Genomic DNA, 22,571 nt, shown 5'->3' with positions numbered 1-22,571 from the left:
TGCCTTGAACAGATGCTTGGGGGCTTGCATAAGTCTTTAAAGAATACAATTAAAATCGTATTTCCACAGGAAGATAGAGAACCTGAGGAAACTGGAATGATTTCTCCAAAATCTGGCCAATGATCCTTGCTGAGGATACTGATTTGCCCTGTGTTTTATGCTGGACTGTGCAAAATAAACACTGTGCACAAAGAGTACTAATTGCTTCATTTATTCTTCCATTTAGCCGGGGAAACATCAGAGCTTATTCAGTCTCAGAATGGAAAATTACATGTCGGAGAGAAAATAACCACACTGAAGGAATGACAATGCAATTCAGGTTCCACTTGTTCACATATTTTATTTATCCAGTGAAGGAAGAAAAAAAAAAGGGGGTGGGGGGCTCTAAGGTGGCACAATTTTAAGAAAATACCAAGGTCACATTTTCCATTTTTCTCAGTCTAATCTGAATCCATACATTAAAACAAAAGTGCAAGTGATGAGATGAACATCTTGTTGGAGAACAAAGCATCTTGTTTGAGAATGAGAACCCTTTTTAAGGTTAATATCTACCAAGGGGTTCCTTATTTGAGGATGGCTTACTTTTGTTTTTTTAAAAATATGACAGCGTTGTATAAATTGCTGGGGTTGGATATTTAAGGGTAGATGGTGTGAAGGCTGCTGACTCAGTGACTTTCCAGGAGTCTCATTCTGAAAGAATCCCACCATGGTGACAGCCACAAAAACATCACAAACATCTGTTGGGGAGAGACTCGATGACACATGGCAAAAATGGAATCTCGGATGTTTGGGTAATGAGAGCCCAGACATATTGTGATCCAGAACTCCCATTATACAGAAGGGGAAAATTAGGACTGAGAGGTTAAATAATTTCCCCAAGATCACACAGGTAGTAGAAGGAACTAAAACTTCCTGGTTTCTAATTCAGTACTTTTGAACACTGCATAAATAGACGCTCCTAAAATTAATTTTTTTGGTCAAGATTCTAAAGTTGGCAATTTTAGCTTTTTAAAAAAAATTGAACAGCAAGATCCTGCCTCTAAAAAAAATTAAAAAAAATATTAACTGGGGGTGGTGGCAGGTGCCTGTAGTCCCAGCTACTTGGGAGGCTGAGGTGGGAGGATCACTTGAGCCCAGGAGTTCAAGGCTGCAGTGTGCTATGATTTCACCACTGTACTCCAATCTAGGCAAAAGAACAGCACTTCATCTCAAAGGGGGAAAAAAAAATGGAGAAAACAAAAAGATTTGTGAATGCTGATAACTTTGTATCCAATGTCAGGAACCTCATGTCAAGATATAGTTAAAAAAAACTCATGTTCGGCTCAAAATCAGAGAATTCCATGTTTCTATGAACACATATGACAAAATCTTACACATAGTGAGACAGGAATGGAAGACAGCACCACGCAGAAAAGATTAGATAAACCAATATTAGAAAATAAAATGGACCACATTAGCCATTGGTGAGCTGGTCTAAACTGTTCGGCACTTTCAAATAACACGGAAAATAACACAAAGTCACGATCTATGAAAGAGGAGTTCCAGGGGGTTTCTGGTGGCCGGGTACAAGGAAGCACCCATCTTAAGCAGCTGGATGCATGTGCACAGGCTTAGGCATGGCACTGCCCTCCAGCAGAGCTGCCTGAACTGAGCAAGTGTGAGTCCACCCGTTATATTGCCCACAGCTGAACACAGCCCTGGGGCAGTCAACGCCAAATCTTCTTTATCTCGAAAACTGGCCTGCTCTTTTTAACCACGGGCATAAATCAGACAAGAAGAACTGGGGTGGGAAAGGTTTCAGGTTGCCAGTAGAGGCTGGACATTTTGAACCCTGGACAAAGTGACTGGAATCTTTGTTTCCCCTGGACCTGGAGCTTTTGTAACCGGCTGGGTGTGGGCTTTGATGTCTGCGATTCGTTCTTTAAACTTCTGCTGGAGGAATTTTTCTTCTTTGGAGTAGCTCTTTACAAACACCGACATCAGCAGGCACCCTGCCATGGACGTGCCTCCAATGCAGAAGAGAACAGCTCCTGCCAGCTTGTACATGTCCAGAGCACTGTTAAACTGGACAGCATGCGTGTCGACCACCACAAAATCGGCTTCGCCAAATGCTTCGATTTTGGGGGGCACAAGAAAGCCCACTGCCAGAACAGTCAATCCGAGGATCACAAAAACTGTACCTGAGATGAGTCCAACCTACAGGTAGATAATGACAGAAGCAAGATAGAGTGAGGAAGGTGCTTCGGCTCGCCCCTGAGCCCTCAAGGGCAGCACTTGTCTTGTTTCTTGAGAGAAATGAATATTCCCAGTTACCCCAAATTTGCAGGAAACACTTACTTAATTTTCTGTTGAAAAAGGTGAAAGATGATCTTTCTAATTTTAATGCCAACCAAAAACTCCAGCACTCAGCCTTGAGATATATGTATATATCATATATATATTATATATCTAAAGATATACATATATTGTATATCTAAAGATATATATAGTCTTTTTATTATCTAAAGGTATATTATATATAGCTAAAGATATATATAATATATATGTCCAAAGATATATATATTATATATTATATGTCTAAAGATATGTATATTATATATATCTAAAGATATATATAAAATATATAATATATATTATATGCCTAAAGATATATATTATATATAATATATATCATATATCTAAAAGTAGATATGTAATATATAAATATATATAAATATCTTTTTTTTTTAATTTGTAGAATGCTTTGCAGTTGACAAAACCTTCTTTTGCTTACATTGTCTCATTTGGTCTTGAGGAAAAGAAGAGTAGCCCTGATATCCAGGAGCTGGCCTTACTCTGTCCCCTAGGCCTCGACATTGTTAGAAGCTGGCTAGGAGCTCACAGCAAGGCCATGCTGTTCTGCCAGGCACCATCTCACAGAACATTAACACATGCTGATTCTGTGACCATGATGAAGTGAGACAAAACAGTGGCCCTTCATAACTTTGTCTAAGCACAGACAAAAACAAGGTCCTTGTAAAAACCACAAAATACGACATGACCCCCGCTCCTGGCTAATATGAATGACGCCTACTTCTTTCTCATGGTGGCTTTAGTCTCACTCTAGTCTGTCCTCTCTATTCATAAGATATATTAAGATATCCAATCATAGAATTGTCCCTAACAATCCAGAGTGAACTCTTGCTTCATTAGACCCTCCCCAAAATCACCCAACCAGAGCCCACATCCTATAATATTATACATCCTTTTCACACTCTCATATTGCAATGCCCCACAGTCCCCTATGGTGACATTCTTTCTTACTGTAATGAGTAATACATCCAACTTGTTCAACATATAGGTGTGTTCCCGGTGGTTTTGGCTGGAGGACATGGACAGTCTTTGTAACTACTCACCTCTTTTCAAAATAAGCAGAGAAGGAAACTTAATTGCCAGTTTACAGGTAAAGAAATGTAGCCTCAGAGAGGGTAAGTCATGGACCAAAGATGGACAGCTAGCAAGCTGCAGAGGCAGGGTTAGAAGCCACAGAGCTGATCCCCAGGCCAGTGTTCTTTCTCCTCTCACATGTAGCTATTTGGGGTATACTTGTGCAGGTGCTAGGAAGTGTTCAGAATAGCAGATGGAGATTAAACTGCATTAGCTCAAGTTCTAATGAAATGTAACATACTAAAGATGGAAATGATGTACCATTTGGTGGTCAATGCCCACAGGTTTGAAATAAATGGACTCATGCTTCGATTCTACCACCACCACCTAGCACTTGAATCATAGAAGGAAAGTTACTTAAAAGCTCTTGTCATTAATTTCCCCATCTATAAAATGACAAATGCTCATAATACCTACCTCATAGAGGACTTGTGAGGACTAAATGAGACTATGCATAGAAGCACTTAGCCTTGTATCTGGCAAAGTTATACATTGTATCTGGCAAAATTATAAATTGTAATAAGTAGCTATTCTTCTTATTTGGAAAGACACCCCTTGAAAAATTGTTATGCTACATTGGTAACAGTATTACGATTGCTCAGCACTTGGAATAAGGAATAGCTAACACCATTACTTTTTAAAGTAATTTTTCCTTTCCTTCTGTTCTTAATTGCTTTTAGTTAGAATAACAAGGTTAGGAAAATAACCAGATACATAACATAAATTAATCTTTAATATTTAAATTTTTGAGATAATACACTAATAAAGGAGGCTTGGCTAATAGAAGGAAAACGTATCCACAAATCTACCACCCTAGCAAAAATGGGAAAAGTATAACTGGTATTATTGAACATCTATTATGACCTGCGCTAATGCTAGATGTGTTTTTTGTTTAATCTTCACAAGCATCTTATGAGAAGTAGGTATTTTTGTTCTCATTTCACCTATAAGAAACTGAGGATTATAAGGTTAAAGAAGCATACTTTAGCCGGGCATGGTGGCTCATGCCTGTAATCTTAGCACTTTGGGAGGCCAAGGTGGGCGGATCATCTGAGGTCAGGAGTTTGAGACTGAGAGGTGAAGCCGGCTGGGCTTCTGGGTCCGGTGGGGACTTGGAGAACTTTTCTGTCTAGCTAAAGGATTGTAAACACACCAATCAGCGCTCTGTGTCTAGCTAAAGGTTTGTAAACTTACCAATCAGCACTCTGTAAAAAACACACCAATCAGCGCTCTGTGTCTAGCTAAAGGTTTGTAAACTCACCAATCAGCACTCTGTGGCTAGCTAAAAGTTTGTAAACTCACCAATCAGCACTCTGTAAAAAACACACCAATCAGCGCTCTGTGTCTAGCTAAGGGTTTGTAAATGCACCAATCCACACTCTGTAAAAATGGACCAATCAGCATTCTGTAAAATGGACCAATCAGCAGGATGTGGGCGGGGCCAAATAAGGATATAAAAGCTGGCCTCCCGCGCCAGTAGCCGCAACCTGCTCTGGTCCCTTTCCACCCTGTGGAAGCTTTGTTCTTTCGCTCTTCACAGTATATTTTGCTGCTGCTGACTCTGGGTCCGCACTACCTTTATGAGTTGTAACACTCACTGCCAGGGTCTGCGGCCTCATTCTTGAAGTCAGAGAGACCAAAAATCCACCGGGAGGAACCACTTCTGGACACAAGACAAGCCTGACCAACCTGGTCAAACCCCGTCTCTACTAAAAATACAAAATTAGCCGGGCATGGTGGGGCATGCCAGTAATCCCAGCTACTCGGGAGTCTGAGGCAGGAGAATCACTTGAACCTGGGTGGGTGGAGGTTGCAGTGAGCCAAGATCACATTGTTGTACTCCAGCCTGGGCAACAAGAGTGAGACTCTGTCTCGGGAAAAAAAGAGAGAGAAAAAAAGCATAGTTGATGATCCCAAAAATAGCAGGTGGTGTGACTAGTTCTAACCCAGATCTGTGTGATTCCTGCTACCCATGACTTTTCTTCTGCCCATAATACTTCGCCATACTATTTTGTATATTTCTTTCTATTATTTTTATTTGAACCTCAAAGGAGTTTTAGCCACCATATGTGAACAAATTTCCAGTATCTCATATTGTAAGGAAACTGAAAAAGAGTCAATAGGATGTCTTCTGAAAAAAAAAAAAAAGCTGTTCTATATAAGACATAAGTACTACGGGAAAAATTGGGCTGTAAAATATAACATTTTGGATTGCTTTCTACATTTTTCTAAAAATGGTGGCAAGTACATTTACCTTCCAAGACTAACCATTATTTATAACTTTTAGAAAATGACTCATATCAGAACATTCTGAATGTACAAGCAAAATTGATTTAACTATCCATGGTGACATGCTTCCTATGTCACTAAACTACCTCCCTGCTGAAGAATTGGCATTAATTATCAAAAATTGAGGGTAGCCGAAAGTTATCTTAGTTTCTGAGATTCTGAAGAGCAAGTGAGACCAGTGTGTGTCTGTCTTGCCTCCCCACAGCTCTTATTCCAGCCTGACGCTCAATAAACCGTCCTGCCTGCCTAACTTAAACCATCAGACTGCTGAACACAGAGCCAGGTGATTGATTCTCAGAGCAGTCTGCTCCTCAGCTGAGCAGTGCTTTCGATGAAAATCCACTCCTGGACTATCATTCAGAAGCTAAAATGCAAACCATGGCTTTCAGATGGCAGAATTCCTGTTCACTTGAAGAACTGGAACGTGGCTAGGCTTTCTGAGCCTTCTTCTCTTTTCTATTGACATCAGAGAATCAGAGAGAGGCTCGCCCTCTGTAGTGGGGAAGACAGCACAGTGAACAGCTGACTTCAAGGCTTCTGAAGGGGCTGTTAATGCCAGTCTTTAATGAGAATCTCTGAGAGACGCACCCATTGGGGAATTCCAGACACGTTAAAGCATGGGAGGGAGAGCGTGGGATGATAGGTACGAAGGAGTCTGTCATGAGTAGCATATGGGAGGTGAGGAGAGCAGTTGGGACTCATCAGCTTAGTCTTGGTACCATGCTGAGTACTGGAAAGGATAAAAATTGAGGGAGCAATTCCATACAGTATCATAAAAATTATCTCTGGACACAGTTCAAAGTCGAATTGGTCCCAGGTCTAACAGAAAGAGGACTCCCAAATGGAAAGAGTCAAAAAATTGCAATGCAGAAGTTGTTTAAAGTTCTGAGGAAGCAAAGCAGCCTTGTTTAGGGCCACACAGAAGAGTTGGAATGCTTTGGAAGGGTCCTCCTCCAGGCTCAGCAGAGCAACCTGGGGCCTTAGGGTGGTAAGGCCAATCCCAATGGTGACAGAGAAGGGTCTCTCCAGGTGGTAACAAACTCCCGAAACAGCAGCGAGGACAGTTTTTGTGCTATAACTTCCGATTCCACTCTTGGCTGTGGGAGGATGTGTGAAAACCCAGTTCCTGCTGCTGGAAAGGAAAATTGGAAAGGAAAGAGAACTTATTTATATGCCAGAAATTCTGCTGGTGGGGGCTACAGGCCAGAGACTGCTGTTATTTTGACCAACATCCTTTCATTGTTTCCCAGTGAGCTGATGAGGCCTGAAAATGCAGTTTACTCCAATAGACAGAGCTGGCAGCAGTCGCGGCGCAGCTGTTCTGGCAGAGAGGAGGCAGGAATGACTGTTGGAAGCGCGAACCTGCGTGGCTGGGAAGAACAGCCTGGCGTGCAGGGAATGCTGGATGGAGCTGCATGTGCAAGGCGCCATCTGGGTTAGAGGTTATTTAGGGGAAGCGCATCAAGAGCGAAGATGGGCTTTTTCTTCTGCATCAGCCCTTGAGGGCTGTGCTGACCTCTCCTGAGCTCTGAGCAGTGATGTCTGCCAGCAGCAGTGGCAGACTGTAGCTCATCTGTCCCTGCTTGCCTCAGCTTGACACTGAGCTTTATGAAGCAAGAACCGATGCCTGGCGATAATCGAGGTCCTTCCACAGCCTGACCTCACAATCTTCTTAGACCATTTCACCTGGGCAGTGAAATCACATCAGCTCTTCCACCTAACAGAGATTCCTTCTTCCAGCGCATAAACACATTCAACTGCCTCCATCTTCGAAAGCAATTCTCCAGCTCTGCGTCCCTCTCTTCCTACTCCTCGATGTCCGTTCTGCCCTTGACAGCCACGCTTAGTCTTCCACAATTTCCTTAAACCTGCTTCTCCGAGGTTACAAAGGACCTCTTAATTGTCAAACCTAATGTCAAATCTAATTTATTTTTTAGGCTCACTTAAATATTCTACGTTCATTGATATTAAACACTTATACTTTCTTGAAACCCTTCCCCGTGGTTATCTCTGACACACTGTCTCCTCTGTGTATCTCTGCTCCAAACAACTCACTGTCAACCTGCTTTGCTGGATGTTCTTCGTAAATTATTAGTGTTCCCCAGGATTCTACCCTTCCCCACCTTTTTTAGAGACAGGGTCACTCTCTGTCATTCAGGCTGGAGTGCAATGGTGCAATCATGGTTCATTGCAGCCTTGAACTCTTGGCCTGAAGCAATCCTCCCTCCTCAGGCTCCTGAGTCCTCTGGGATTATAGGCACACACCACCACGTCTGGTTCAGGAGTCTATCCTTGACCTCCACCTATTCTTATTCACTATGTTCTCTTTAGCGTTTAATCGGAAGCTACAGTTTCAACTCCCACCTGTTACCAATGACTTCCAAACCTCCAACTCCAGCCTGGATCTCTGTTTTGAGCTCTAGACCATATTTCTGACAACCAACAGGAATATCTACATAAAAATGTCCCAAACACTCCTCAAACCCAAAAGAGTAAAAATGGTGCTCTGCCACTTCCTTCCCATTTTCTCTATTTGCGTTCTTCCCATCCACCCATTCGTGAAATTGTTCCTCACAGTCATAGTGGTGGATATTAAATCTTAGTCACTCTATCTCATAAAAATCTCTTGAATCTTTTCTGTCTCGTCCACTGCACTCTAATGGTGCAGGCCGTTATTATATCTTGCCTGGATCATTGCAACAGTGTCCTGATGATCTCCATTGCTCCATCCTTCAAAGGCAATCTGAGAAATCTTTTATAAACAGAAATTATACCACATGGCTTCTCTTCTTAGTAGTCTTCCACAGGACATTATGTCAAGTGAAATAAACCAGGCACAGAAAGACAAATATCGCATGATCTTCCTTATATGTGGAATCTAATAAAGTTGAAATCATAGAGGTAGAGAGGAACGGGGAGGGAGTGGGAGAGGGGATTGGGAAGATTTTGTTTAAAAGATACAAAATTTCAACTCAGAGGAATCAATTCAAGAGACCTATTGTACAACATGGTGACTATAGTCCATAAGACTGTATTGTGTTCTTGAAAATTGCTGAAAGAATAGATTTTAAGTGTTCTTACCACAAAAAAGGATGTGAGGTAATGTACATGTTAGTTTGAGGTAGTCGTGCCACAATATATATGTATTTCAAAATAACATGTTGTACATGACAAATATATACAATATTTATTTGCGATTTAAAAAGCAGAGTCTTCCACAGCTCCTCTCATCTCTAGTATAAAACTAACTTCTCAGTATCTAGCAAAACTTTGAAGGAAAAAACAAGGACTTAAGTTTAAACTCTGACTTAGCTTAAGAGGGGGAACTGGAGAGGTCAGGGCAGATAGGAGGAACTTAACCTGGGTCTTGAGAGGAAAGAGAGGGACCGGAGTCACTTTCACAGTTAGTAAGGCTGTGGAGGAGGCGGTCACACCTTGCACCTGCACATCGCCATTAAATGCCTCCATGACATATTAACCTCTGACATAGGCTGGTACAGGTTTCTGAGAGAGGTCGAGGAGAAGGCAAGAAGATAACCCTGAGGTGAGGAGGGAATGACTGGGGGTGAGAAGACTGCTCCCATTGGTTTGACACCTGCATATGATGCTGTTTGCTGCGTGGACAATCAAGTGGCAACAGCCTTAGTCAAGGTCAAAGGCAAAGATATGAAAAAAAATTCCACCATAGCCTGATTGATTTTGGGGCAGCAGCAATGGGTGATGGGACTGTGTTACATCGATTTTTATAGATGGCATCAGCTGCAGGCAGTGGGATAAATTAGAAGTGGCTGAGGTAGTCATGCAGCAACCTAGGACCTCTGAAGCACAGAGAAAGTGTGCGGCACTCTGTGTATGTGTGTGTTTGTGCACGTGTGTGTGTTTATACCTGATTGTGACATCCCAACTACGAAAGCTTAGATTCATTATCTTGCCCCCTCACTGTATTCAAGCTGAAATGTTATGGAGAAATTTCTATTACATGGCCTTTCAGAGTCTTCTGTGAACTGACTTTTGTATGCATTCCCAGGTTCAACTCCTGACTCCTCTTCTTCAACTTTTGAACATTTACCCCAGCCACAGGGAACTCTTTGCAGTCTCCTGAACATGCTGTACTCTCCCATGACTCTTAGCTTTTGCAATACTTTTCTCTCTACTGGGATGCCCCGTTCCTGCTTGCTCACATGTGACCTCCTCTTGGAGCCATTTCTTCCCTAGTCTGCATCAGATACCCACTCCACCCTGCCCCTCTGTGCTCCCAGTAAGTATTGTGCCTGCTTTAAGGGGAGCATTTAGTATATTGCATTATAACAATCTGTGTACCAGGAAGGGGAACATCACACTCCGGGGACTGCTGCGGGGTTGGGGGAGTGGGGAGGGATAGCATTAGGAGATATACCTAATGTTAAATGACAAGTTAATGGGTGTAGCACACCAACATGGCACATGTATACATGTGTAACAAACCTGCACATTGTGCACATGTACCCTAAAACTTAAAGTGTAATAATAATAAAATTTAAAAAAAAAAACAACAATCTGTGTACATGGCCACCTCCCCTATTTGACTGTGAACTCCTTCAGGTCAAGGGCTATATCTTATTCAGAGGTGAAGAAAAGATCTTCTTCATATTTGAAGAATATTTGTTCACCTCTGAAAAAGAAGATCTTATTTACATCAGAATCCCAGAGCCTGGTGAATGTTGGACAGCTACACATTTGAAGAAAGAGAGGAAGAATGATACTGTGAAATAGATGTTATGCAGATGCATGCAATAAAGATTCTAACTCAGACCCATTTGATTCCAATCTCCTTTCTCATTAAGTCTTGCCATGCTGCCCACTGCTGTAAAGATGCCTCAAGAGCAGAGTCCTATCAAAGCACTGTGAGCACAGCCCCCAGTGAGAGGCCAACATGACTCTTGCAACACTACAGTGGAAGCAGGGAAAGGAGAAGCCAGCAATTTGAACCACCTACAGATGCAATTTGATTGAAAGAAAAAAAACATGAAAAAGAATCATAATAGAAACATGAGCATAGCTAGTGCTTTTTCCTGTGTTGGTACAAAGCACTTCATAAATCCACTGGCATGAATTCACTCATATTCCCTAGGAGGAAACCCAGGAACAGTTGGTTTATCCCTTGATAGAGATGAGGTCTCTAAGACAGTGAATTCCTAGGTCAGTCAGGTTGACACTAGGCTTCTTGTGTTTTGTGGCTAAGATATACATCTAGGACTCCAGCACAGCAGTAAATAAATATTTTTGGATCTTGTTTGTGCAAAATAGAAGGGAGAAAATAATGAAATATGAATTCTGGGGTTGCTAATTCACTGTGAGTTATTTGTTATAAACCCATAACTATGTTTTATTTGATGGGTTTACAGCTTCACAAATCACATAACAACCAGTGCTTTGGAGTTCCATGAACACTTACAATATTCTGTGTGTCAGTGGCATTTTGGGCTCTTGGCACAACAGATCTGTCAGGCAAATGCTTTTTTTTTTTTTTTTTTTTGACAAATAGGGAAACAACCACCCACATATCTGGGTAAATACAAGATGTGCCAAGCTTGGCTGTGCATTTCATTGGCTAAAGCCAGTAAGGATTCATCAGAGGTGAGATTTCTACAGGGCAAGGATGCTGACTTGACCAGTTCTGATGCAGAGTATGTGACAACAACATGACGTTGAATTAACACAGGTCTTGGGTTATCCATGTTAACAACTGTGTTACTTAATACTTGATTTATTAACTATATTTCAACTTTTTTTCCCATTTAAGAACTCAGTGCTTCATACAGCAACCACTAATAGTAGCTAATATAGCTAATGCTTATTAAGTACATACCAAGACACTGTTAAGCTCTTTGTAAATACTATCTCATTTAATTCTCATATCTTTTATGTGGTAGGTGCTATAAGTATCACCATTAGAGGCCCCATAAGGCCAATTAATTTGCCCAGGGTTACAGAATGATTAAACAAAAGAGCTGGGATTTGAGCTCATGTAGTCTGAGGTTAGAATCTGTGTTTATAATTATTATGCTATACCGCCTCTTGTTACACTATATGGCCAATAAATTGCAAGTTTATGTCAATGTCCATGTCAAAAAATTCTGGGATCTTTTGGGAGAAACAAAGATTAAGGAAGACCTTAGGCATTATCTAAGGTTCATCTTCTCAGTATCCCTGAAGCCTCTTCCTCTTCTTAGTTTCTAAATGTTGGAATGTCCCAATGCCCTCTTCTCTTCTATGTCCACACTCTTTTCCTGGATGATCTCAGAAGTCCAGTGCCTTGTATAGATTCTATGTGTCAATAACTCCCAATCTATGAGTTGTAGATTGATATATTTAAATCGTCACTAGAGATCACTACTCGGATGTCTAATAGGCATAACCTTTACCTAAATCTGACTACTTTTCACCATCTCCGCTAATGCCACCAGCATCTTTTGCCTGAGTACTTTAACACCCTCTGAATTAATCAGCCTCTTCCAGTGGCTTCCCATGTCTCTCGAGGTAAAAACCCAAGACTTCACTGTGGTGTACAAGGCTCTACATAAATCATCTGTGCCTTGTTATTTTTCTTAATTCATTGCCTGTCCCTTTTCTCACCCCACTCCAACCAGATTGGAGACCTCTGGATCATTTTCAAACACACCAAACTTGTTCCCATTTCAGAGTTTTTGGACTTACTATTTTCCCAGTCTAGGATGACCTTCAGTCAGGTCTGTTCCCTCAACTCATCCTGGTATTCCTTGAGATGGCATCTCTTCTGAAAGCCTTCTACCATCAGCATATCCAAATACCAGTCTCCATCACCCCCTGTCATCCATGGCACTATCACTACCTAACATTCTATCATGTGGTTTCTTTGTTTACAGCCTGTTTCTCATGATAGAATGTAAGCTCCATGAGGGAAGTCACTTTTTCTTTCCCTGTTTACCACTTTAACCTCCAGCACTTTGAACCCTCTTGGCACAGAGTAGATGCTCACTAATTATCTGTTGAGGGACTAAATACATTGTCTAATGAGATTCCTTCATTTGAGGAAGCTGGGGTCAGAAAGCCTCATGATCACACACTCGGTAGAGATGGAGCTGGTATACTGACCACTGTACTACATTTCATCATTAACTCTCTCTAAATACCTAACGATTTCTTTTTAATAATTGTTGCAACTTGTCAGATGATACTTACCACGCCTGTAAGGAAGACTGAAAGAATATAATGTTTTGCCTATGGATGGCTTCAATTAGTGAATTTAATGGCATATTTTTAACGGTAGCAATAATAATAATTCATATGGCAATTGCACCTATTTATGTTTAACCTGCTCATCAATAGTTGTGCTGTGTTTAGAGGCTTTCTTTGGCCCAAGGTTTAGATTCTTCTTTCCTAAGGTAAGAAAAATGCATTTAGTATCACCAAGAGTGATGCACACACAGCGAGTACTAAACCTCTCCATCCTCCACAGCTGCAGTATTAACCATGTCCAATAATTTTTCCATTCCCTAAGTTAAACACATGCTCCTTCCTTACCTTCCAGAATACTGAGCTCCACCTGTTAGGTGATCTTTGGATCTGGAAATCATCCTCATACTCCCAGATTGAGGCTGTACAGTCCTCATAAAACTGGTGCAGGTAGGACCGGACTCCATAGCGCTGGTAACCGCCCTCAGCTGCAGCCTGTGCCTGCCTGGACCCACAGACGTTGCTGCAAGAACTCATCCTTCCCAGCTGGAATGACAACATCCACATGGATTAATGCCACAGGCTTTGGCCACAGGATCAAAAGACATATGAAAGGTAAGAACCAGACTGAGTAATGTATGCCTAGTTGAACGATGCTCTTTTTATTACAGAAAAGGTACTTTTAAAGACCCATCTCTCTTGGCGGGGCGCAGTGGCTCACGCCTGTAATCCCAGCACTTTGGGAGGCCGAGGAGGGAGGATCACGAGGTGAGGAGATGGAGACCATCCTGGCTAACACGGTGAAACCCTGTCTCTACTAAACACACACACACACACACACACACACACACACACACACACACACACACACAATTAGCTGGGCGTGGTGGTGGGCACCTGTAGTCCCAGCTACTTTGGAGGCTGAGGCAGGAGAATGGCGTGAACCCGGGAGGCGGGGCTTGCAGTGAGCCAAGATCGCACCACTGCACTCCAGCCTGGGCGACAGAGCGAGACTCCATCTCAATAAAACAAACAAACAACAACAACAACAACAAACCTGTCTTTCTTATAAGCTGTTCTTTTTTGCTTAATGCAAGATTACCTAAACACTCAATGACTAGAACTGCATCTCCATAAATGAAATGAGATGCAACAGCACAACTCACATAAATTAGGTACACATTTAAGCATGAAGCACACAAGAAATGGCAACAAAGAAGCTGAGATTTTTTATTGCCTTGACAAGAAATCTTTAATCTCTTAGAATCTAGTTGTCTTTGCACTTACATGTTAAATTGGGCAGGCATTCTCATTTGCTGAAGATGGAGTTTGTCTTAGACTGTCCTCTCAGATTTTTAACTATGTTTCCTTGTGGAATCTACACCGCATTACTCTTACTAGTTCGAAATTTTGCCTTCCGATCTCATGTATCTTCCTCTGACATTTTAACTAATTGTCAAGTTGTATGAAGCTTTATTAAAAAGCTGCTGAGCAATTTATGCCTCATGCTTTATTAATCACAAATGGCTTGGCCAATAATTTACACCTCACTAACTCTAACACCATATATTTTACCCATTATTTGTGGATACATCTGTCCATGTGGGTGGCTAGAGTATAATGTGGAGAGTGGACACAGCCTTTTATTATTTTCCATGAAGTGTCTACTGTAAGTAAGAACTCAGAGAACTGTTAAATAAAACTATGTCCTAGGCAGGTTGTTTTGGGTTCTGCCTTTTTAAGATGGAAATTTCTACTTTATTTGACCTAATTGATACCCTTAGAGAGACGCATTTATATGGATTTTGTTGCTAATCATGGTTAAAAAAAAGAAAGAATTACTGAGTGACAGTAATTTTGTTGAATAAGGGAATTGTCAGTTATCGTCTTAATTTCTGATCTCCATATAAGCAAATAAATGTATAGCTGGAAATGTGAAATACGTGTTTGGAGTTTTAAATTATCCTGCAGATAGATGGGAACACAGTGACACAGGGAGGGGAACATCACACACCTGTCAAGGGGTGGGGAGCAAGGGGATGGAGAGCATTAGGACAAATACCTAATGCATGTGGGCCTTAAAACCTAGGTGATGGGTTGATAGGTGCAACACATCACCATGGCACATGTATACCTATGTAACAAGCCTGTACATTCTGCACATGTATCCCAGAACTTAAAGTATAATATTAAAAAGTGGAAATAATAAAAGAAATATAAAATTCTGAAAGAACTCTTTAGTCCACAATATAGCTGCCACACTGTTTGAATATAAATGAAGGTGGTTATTTTTGTGTTTTCAAATAAATCAGACTTCTTCCAAAAAAAAGTATCCTGTAGATAGTTTTAGTTATGTGGACATAGTCTATACGTGACAAAGTGGGGAACAACATAGAAGGTTATTTTTCTATTAAGCCAGGTTTTCTCAGAGCTTGTGCTGTAATCCAGGCCAACAGAGGCATATTAAATGTTTCCAATTACTTATCAAGCAACCAGCTAGTAATGTTTATCTACAAAAGAAAAATATCGATCTACAGTCCCATCAAATGCCTATATGTGGCCAGTTAGTTTGATTGGATAGAATTATGGGGCTAAAATCAAAGTTGGAACCAGGGATAGTCAGCAATTCCTTGTGCAGTGGGCACAAAGTAAACCCATTAGCACATCTTTAAATATGTGCCCTTAGCTACAAATGAGTTTTGGTTAAGAATGTAGTCAAATTGAGGAAAACATGGCCCTGGTCTTAGAAAAATGGTGCTATTAATGATGACCAATAACCTCATCTTTTTAGCTGTTGGTCAATTAAAACCAACTAACTGTTAGCTCCTGTGCTTTTTTTCTGTTTCAGGTATAGCTACCATCTAAAGAAATCACCCAGGGAAAGAGTGCAGGGAGGCAAGAGTCTACACATACACACCCACACCTGCACTCCCCCACACATGAACACATTTGCTTTAAAACATTTAGAAAGATATGATTTCATAAAAAGTCAAGGTTTTTAGAATGTTCTTTGCCTGAGTAGAGCAGCAAAATCTGGCAGATCAAAAGAATATTAACCTAGTTTTAATATTTTAAGCACTAGGACGATCTCTTCAGTACCTTCTATTTAATGCTTATACAATGAAGATGATTAACAAGAGCCTATTGCCATTGGTATATAAGTGGCATAATTTTAAAGGCATTTTCCTTTAAGGCATTCTAATGCAAATTTCAGTCCAGGCGAGGTGGGATTGGTATTACTAACTGCTTTGTCAACTAGGAAACTGAGGCATAGAAAAATCATCTACTAAAGGTTACACCATGAGTCAGGGAACAGATGAAAGATGACAACACAAGAAGCATGAGTATGGACTGAATCATATACTTGCATAGTCAGAACCACCTCCTCTAAATATATATTTTCAGATTTTCTATAAAGCATCAGAGACTTTAACATGAAAAAGGGACAAAAATAGATATGATAGGAATAAAAAAAATCCCTCATAGCAACAGTAAGAGTTATATTTCCTTAGATGCTGAAGTTGTTCTTTCCCAGGATTGAGCTTTGATGCAGAGAAGGACCGTGTGATACATTATAGCCATTCCCTGCACAGTTTGCTACCAGAACAGTAGGTTAAATGTTTCTGCTTTATAAGACCCAGTTGTCTAACTTTGTTAAAAACAATATAGGTAAAATCATAAAAGAGATAGAAAGTGTCATAAAACAAATGTTTTTGAGCCTGAGTGATTGAAGGCTCTACTTGAAGCCATGGATTTTTAGCTATGTTAGCTACATTCCAGAAAAGGAATTCCAAAGCGCCTTACTTTCTCCTCCAGGGGCACAAAACATGAACAAGAACATGGTCTGTTTTGTGCTACCTACACGGGGCAGAGAATGGACTCTACTGCCATTTTTTGATTTGCAACTTACTGGTCAGGAGATTCCAGACAAGCTCATTAGCCTCTCTGGGCTATGGTTTCATCATCCTTAAAGTAAGAGGGTTGGACCAGATTAATCTCTAATTCCTTCCAGTTGTAGCTTTTCAGGATTTTTAGTTTGTCTGTACAGAATGACTCTATCATTTTTTTATTGAACGAACAACTAGGTTTACTGATTTCCTACCTCCTTCCATATCCTTACTGACAGCTCAAATTCTTACTTTATACTAGTATGTATGCAGCTTCCCTTTAAAAAGGGCATATAACTAGTTTGGTTAGTTACTTGCTACTAGGTAGACTAAATGTTTGTATGTTGTTTAACAAGTTACTTCAGTATCACGTATGTTGCCTAAAATAGGATCCCCGAGGGTCTGACAGGTATCACACATCTTCCCAAACATATAACTACCTGGAATTCACTCCTAGAGGAGAATGACTTGGAAGAACATGAATTTTAAAATATAACATGTTAGAGTGATGGATTTGGACCTACAAAATCTCAACAGAGAGTTATACATCTCCTAGGGAAGTCAGTAACTTTTTGTCCCCATGTTACAGTTATTTGGAACCTTATTTGATTGATGGACACTTCTGGTATCATAAAAAGGTATGTGAGGTCACTTCATAAAGTCACTTTAAAGACTGGGCAGTTATTAAACTGTATACAACAAACTAGAATTGAGACAGAAACAGAAGCTATGTGCAAAGGCTTTTTACTTTGGCTTAGTATTTACTTAAAGATCAAGGTTTCATAAGATTTCTCATGTCTATATTTCAATAGCTGTAGTAGCAACAACAAAAAGGTTAAATCTATGATTGTTGTTAATGAACATATTTTAGAGAGCCTTTTTTATTCACAGAAAGCTTTAATATCACAGGAGGTACATGGATAGAGGGGATGAGTAAACACACTCTTTAGTATTATATTTAATTCAATCCACATTAGTCTTCATTCTGTAAACACTCTGATGGAGCCTGTTGCATCCTCCCTGCCAGCATGGCCATGATGATTGGGCACAAGCAACTTTTGTGTGTGATTGTTTGGTTATCTATGAAGAGAGAGTTGTTTTTATTCTCTCTGAAGGATGCTCTACTTGCTGATAAATGAGGATCCATCCATGGATTTCTTCTTTTTATAACCTGTCCATAGCAACTGTCTCAACTGCATGCACTGTTATACATTAAATGAATATTCAGTTCTTACCAACTCAGCACACCTATCATAACCCAGAGACAAGAGGAGGGAAAAAAATTATGCTGCCACTCCCTACCAAATTCTTCTGAGAGGCTTTCTATAATCAATATATCTAAATATCAGTGTTCCATTACTTTCTATCCCCTTGTCTAGGTTTGTTCCTCTTCCTAGCACTTGTTACTATCTGATATTCTATGTGTGGTTTATTTACTTATGGTCTGACAGACCATATACATGATAGAGTGTAAGCTACATGTGGGCAGGGACATTTTCTGTACTGTTGACCACTTTAATCTCCAGTACTTTGAAACTTCCTGCAGAGTTCTACATGGGTTGGTGTGGTTGAAGGCCTGAGTAGTCCTCCATTTTTCATCCTCCCCTTCCTTCAGTGTTTTTAAAGCACTACGTGCCAGGCACCTGTGAGATAAATAATAGTTATGAAGATGAGTGGAGCCAGGTCTGCCCTCAGTGGACTCTTGGGTTACAAGGACACACACTCCTGAAGCAATAAACATAACAAAATGGGCATCATCAAGAGGTAAAGGGAGTACAAATGCTGAGAATTCCTTGAATTATTCCTGTATTAGGGAAACAAGCTCATGCATGTGCTATTGTGATATCACTATGTGTGCCAATAGACTGTAGTATCAATGTGTTGGAAATTTAAATTTCTGTCTAATATATGCAGTTACTTTTTATTTTCCTTTATAAATGTTCATAGCCTTGAAGCAGAAATAAATTTTTATGCCTCATGAAACTCTAAGAACATTACAGACATTATATTCTTTGTCTTCATGGTCTCCTTGAGAGAAGAGAGGCAACAAATATGAGTGTTTTCCTGTGACACTATGTGTGAGTCAGTTGTGCGGCCAGGCGCAGGCCCTGTTCTATTTATTTTCTTTGAAATATCATTCAATTTTTCATGCTGCTTTTCTCTCCCATAAAATGATTCTGAGATAATGAGACTGAGGTTCCCATTATAGCCACTTTTCCACAGGGCCAGTGCTGCAAAAGACAAAGTATAGGCACATAGACAATTTAGACCACTTATTCAACACCAAGCCAAAAGGTCAGTTCCTTAAAAGATTCAGTCAGACTCATAGGGGATACAGGAAGGCATGAAAGCCTGCTAAGAGCTTTTTCACTTTTAAATCAGGCATTCTGAAATTATGTAAGCATGTTCTTAAATCCTGAACCGTGTTCCTACCAATGGATTATTTCAGAGATATTTTATTTTTCTGAAACAGTGGTAGAGATTGTGGCTTTATATTGAGTTATTAAAATACCTTCAAAGTCAGTGGACATGTAACCACTTTTATAATGTTTAAAAAGGAGTAACAATGTAAGATTATCTTACTTGTTATCATTTACTTTAATTCTTCCAGATTCATTTTTTAAAAAGGTACATAAAATCCAAAGCTAAAATGAGAAAAGAACCCATATTCTCTGTTAATCTCTTCTTTATCTACATGCATACACAGGGTGCTTATGAATCTACATGTGATAAGGTTGAGTCCTACCTTTGAAGTCCTCTTTTTCTTCTTCTTCTGGTTTACTCCTTGATCTTTCCTTTTAATGGCTCATTCTTCAATCCTATTTAAGAAAAAAGTCTCTGCAGAATGTAATCCAGATCAAAATCTAAATTTCATAAGTCATTCATATAACTTATAAAGAATCATTTTAATGTTGACAAAAGCATTGACAAAGAACTTCGTGTTTAAGAATTGAGATAGCTTTCTAAAAAACAAAAGTCTAAACTATATTTTAGAACTTTTCAATGGGTTCTCATAATAATTTATAAAGTGAATGAGATGACATAAAAGGGCTTTGTAAATTATAACACACTATATATGTGCTATTCTCATTTTTATATAACCATATTCCATGTTGTTAATAATTCCAAATAGACTGATCCATTTCTATTTTACAAATTCCAAATTTAAAAAAGTTCCTTGCTTCCTAGATACTTCAGAGTGGATCTTTTCTGGTGCTTGGTCTTATAATGTAAAATATATGCATCCTATAATCACTATATTTTCTGATATGTTTACATACATTTTACACTTCGTAAGGCTCTTTGGATGATTTACTCATTAGGCTGAGTTTTACTCCTATATCCGTTTTCTTCCTATCATGATCATTTTGCTTTCCAGCTGCCTAAGAAAAGCAGGTGCCCATGCAAAATTTGATTAAAAAGCCATTGCCAACTATAAGGCTGTTGGTTTCCTACATTACTCTAGTTATGTGAAATAAGATAATAACTGGGACCATATTTTTTATGGGATCATTAAGAATTCTTTCTAATGAACAGGTCCCCATTTGTTTGCAGGAGAACCTGAAGACTTGAGGTGAGTAAGCCTAGCTGAGGCCTGATAAACTGTTTTCTGCATTTCTAGGGTCAGCCTATATGGACCAAAGCCAAATCGTCAAGACCCATTTACTTTCCCCCAAATTTTGTGAGTGGTGTGTGGGCAGATTTGGGGGAAAGAAGCAAATTATATTAGCCTCCTGGATCTGGATAAGCAAACGAAAACAAGCCAATCATAGGTCACTAAATTCACTACATTCTCCTCTTCCTCCCTCCCCCAACACCTGCCCTCCACCCCCATCTGTATCTCTTTCTTTCCTGTCTCTCTCTGCCTCTCTGAATTACATTTCTCTTCTTTTTTCTGTCAGCTTCTCCATTTTCGCTGAAGATTCCCCACATGTCCTTCACCAAAGGCTGGCCTGATGTGGCGCCCAAGGAGCTCTCCAAGGTCCTGAAAACATTTCTGTTACAGTGCCAGGAACCAATCAAACAAACATTAGCTGTTAAATTCCAGCTCTGTTTTCTTTGAGGCCTCCAGACTCTGTCTGACCCCCACCCTAATGTTCCTGTCTAACAACACAAAGAAGTAGGTCCTGAGATCACACCAAAACACTGAAACATTTTCAGACGTGGCACAGGAGTGGGGAGGGCCAGTGGGGGCTCAATTCAGCCTGATAAATAAATCAAACCAACTTTGCAAACTCTAGATACATATATTTGACTCTTTCCAAATACACAACTTTTCTTATCTTATGGAAAGGAAACTCTAAAGTTTTTAGCTATACGACCCTCGTGCCCCCCCCCGCCCCAAATTCTTACATAACGCAAACCACAAACCACCAAAGCATGGAGCTAGCTCTTCCTAATTTGTATGTTTTCACCGATTTTAATACTCATGTTTTTTGTGGAGATTGGTGCACATATAATAAACGTGAATGAAGGAGGGAGGGAGAGAGAGAAAGAACATTTATGCATGAAGAAGGAGGAAGGAAAGAGAGAAAAGGAGGAGAGGGAGAACTGGAGAAAGACATTTGGAGAATAGAAAGCCGCCACCCCTGGACTCTGCGTGGCTTTACCTACCCCCTCCGATCCCCTGACCCGTGGAGCAAGTGCAGCCAGCCTAGCTGCAGATCTCTCGCTGGGGTCCCATCGCCGTCGCCACCGCCGCCGCTCCGCCTCGTAGAGCTCAGCCCGCGCCTGATTGACAGCTGGGAGTCCCGCGTGCCCGCGCACCCGAGGCCCGCGCAGCCGCCGCCGCCGCCGCCGCCGCCTCCCCCTCCAAAGGGGCAGGGTTCCAGCTTCCCGAGAGCGGCGAGTGGGCGGGGCCGAGCTGTCTGGCGCGCCAGGCTTGTTCCTGCCTGCACCGCGAGGCTGGTGCTTCTGTTAGGGCAGCTGTCAGGGCCATGGAAGGCTGGTCACTGGGCCCTGCCGAAGCTCACCAGGATGGGCACCTTCTCTGCCTTAGTGCTTCTTCAAAGCTTTTTTCTGCCCAGACCATATTTTGGTCGTAGAAGGCTGGTTCAATATACAGTTAGGCGTCGCATTATGATGGGGATGTGATACTCTGAGAAATATGTGGTTAGGCGATTTCGTCCTGCTAACATCATAGCGTGTACTTTCCCAAACCAAGGTGGTTCAGCCTACTACACACCTAGCTGTATGGTAGAGCCTATTGCTTCTAGACTACAGACCTGTACAGCATGTTACCCTCCTGAATACTGTTGGCAATTGGAACACAATAGTAAGAATTTGTGTGTCTAAACATAGAAAACGTACAGTGAAAATACCTTATGGAACCACCGTCATACATAGAATCTGTCGTTGACTCCAACATCACTGGGCAGTGCATGACTGTACATATTTTTAAAATGAGTGAAGAGGCAGATGGTCATGATGTGTGTTTCTTCCACTGCCACCCTATTAGAGATGTTTTCTGTCCCTGATGGGACACAAGGTGAGGAGCTTCTCTTTGCTGGTAGAGCACTGCCCAAATGAAGAACCTTCTCACCTCTTTGAGTATTGGGTAGTTTTAATCCTCACTCTTTCCCTTACTCTACCGTCAGGAAGTCCAAATGGGTTTGATGAAAGAAAGATGAAGAAAATAAATTAAATTATGACGTTCAAGAAAAAAGCACAAATGCATAAAGGCAAGAACACATTAGAAAATTACCTGGGAATGCCTTAGAAAATGTGCACAGTTGTGGGCAAGTTAGTGTATAAATACAATAACCTCTGCTTCAG

At 40.7% G+C, this 22,571-nt stretch overlaps 1 protein-coding gene across 2 annotated transcripts; it reads right to left on the bottom strand.

Moving 5' to 3' along the window:
• Positions 1-320: 320 nt before the first annotated feature.
• NRSN1 (neurensin 1) lies at positions 321-21,576 on the bottom strand. 2 transcript variants are annotated; one of them, XM_054685635.2, is made up of 4 exons: positions 21,411-21,576; positions 19,543-19,634; positions 13,258-13,455; positions 321-2,196 (listed from the first exon to the last, which is right to left on the bottom strand). In XM_054685635.2, the coding sequence occupies exons 3-4, from the start codon at positions 13,444-13,446 to the stop codon at positions 1,798-1,800; spliced, it is 588 nt and encodes a 195-aa protein (XP_054541610.1). In that variant the 5' UTR covers positions 13,447-13,455; positions 19,543-19,634; positions 21,411-21,576; the 3' UTR covers positions 321-1,797. The 2 variants fall into 2 exon arrangements, with proteins under 2 accessions (XP_054541610.1, XP_001175285.2); XM_001175285.7 differs by having other exon boundaries at positions 19,543-19,615.
• Between the last annotated feature and the right edge of the window lie 995 nt (positions 21,577-22,571).

Source organism: Pan troglodytes, chromosome 5 (genome assembly GCF_028858775.2).
Source record: "Pan troglodytes isolate AG18354 chromosome 5, NHGRI_mPanTro3-v2.0_pri, whole genome shotgun sequence".
NCBI lineage: Eukaryota > Metazoa > Chordata > Mammalia > Primates > Hominidae > Pan > Pan troglodytes.
Note: the sequence above shows the minus strand (reverse complement) of the source record. Positions and strands in the feature narration are given on the sequence as shown.

What these genes read in the sequence shown, in the direction of transcription:
- NRSN1 (XM_054685635.2), bottom strand. Translation starts at nt 13,446, where the DNA reads ATGAGTTCTTGCAGCAACGTCTGTGGGTCCAGGCAGGCACAGGCTGCA. An exon ending in GGAGCTCAGTATTCTGGAAG is followed by an intron (nt 2,197 to 13,257) that starts GTAAGGAAGGAG and finishes ATCTACCTGTAG; the next exon opens with GTTGGACTCATCTCAGGTAC.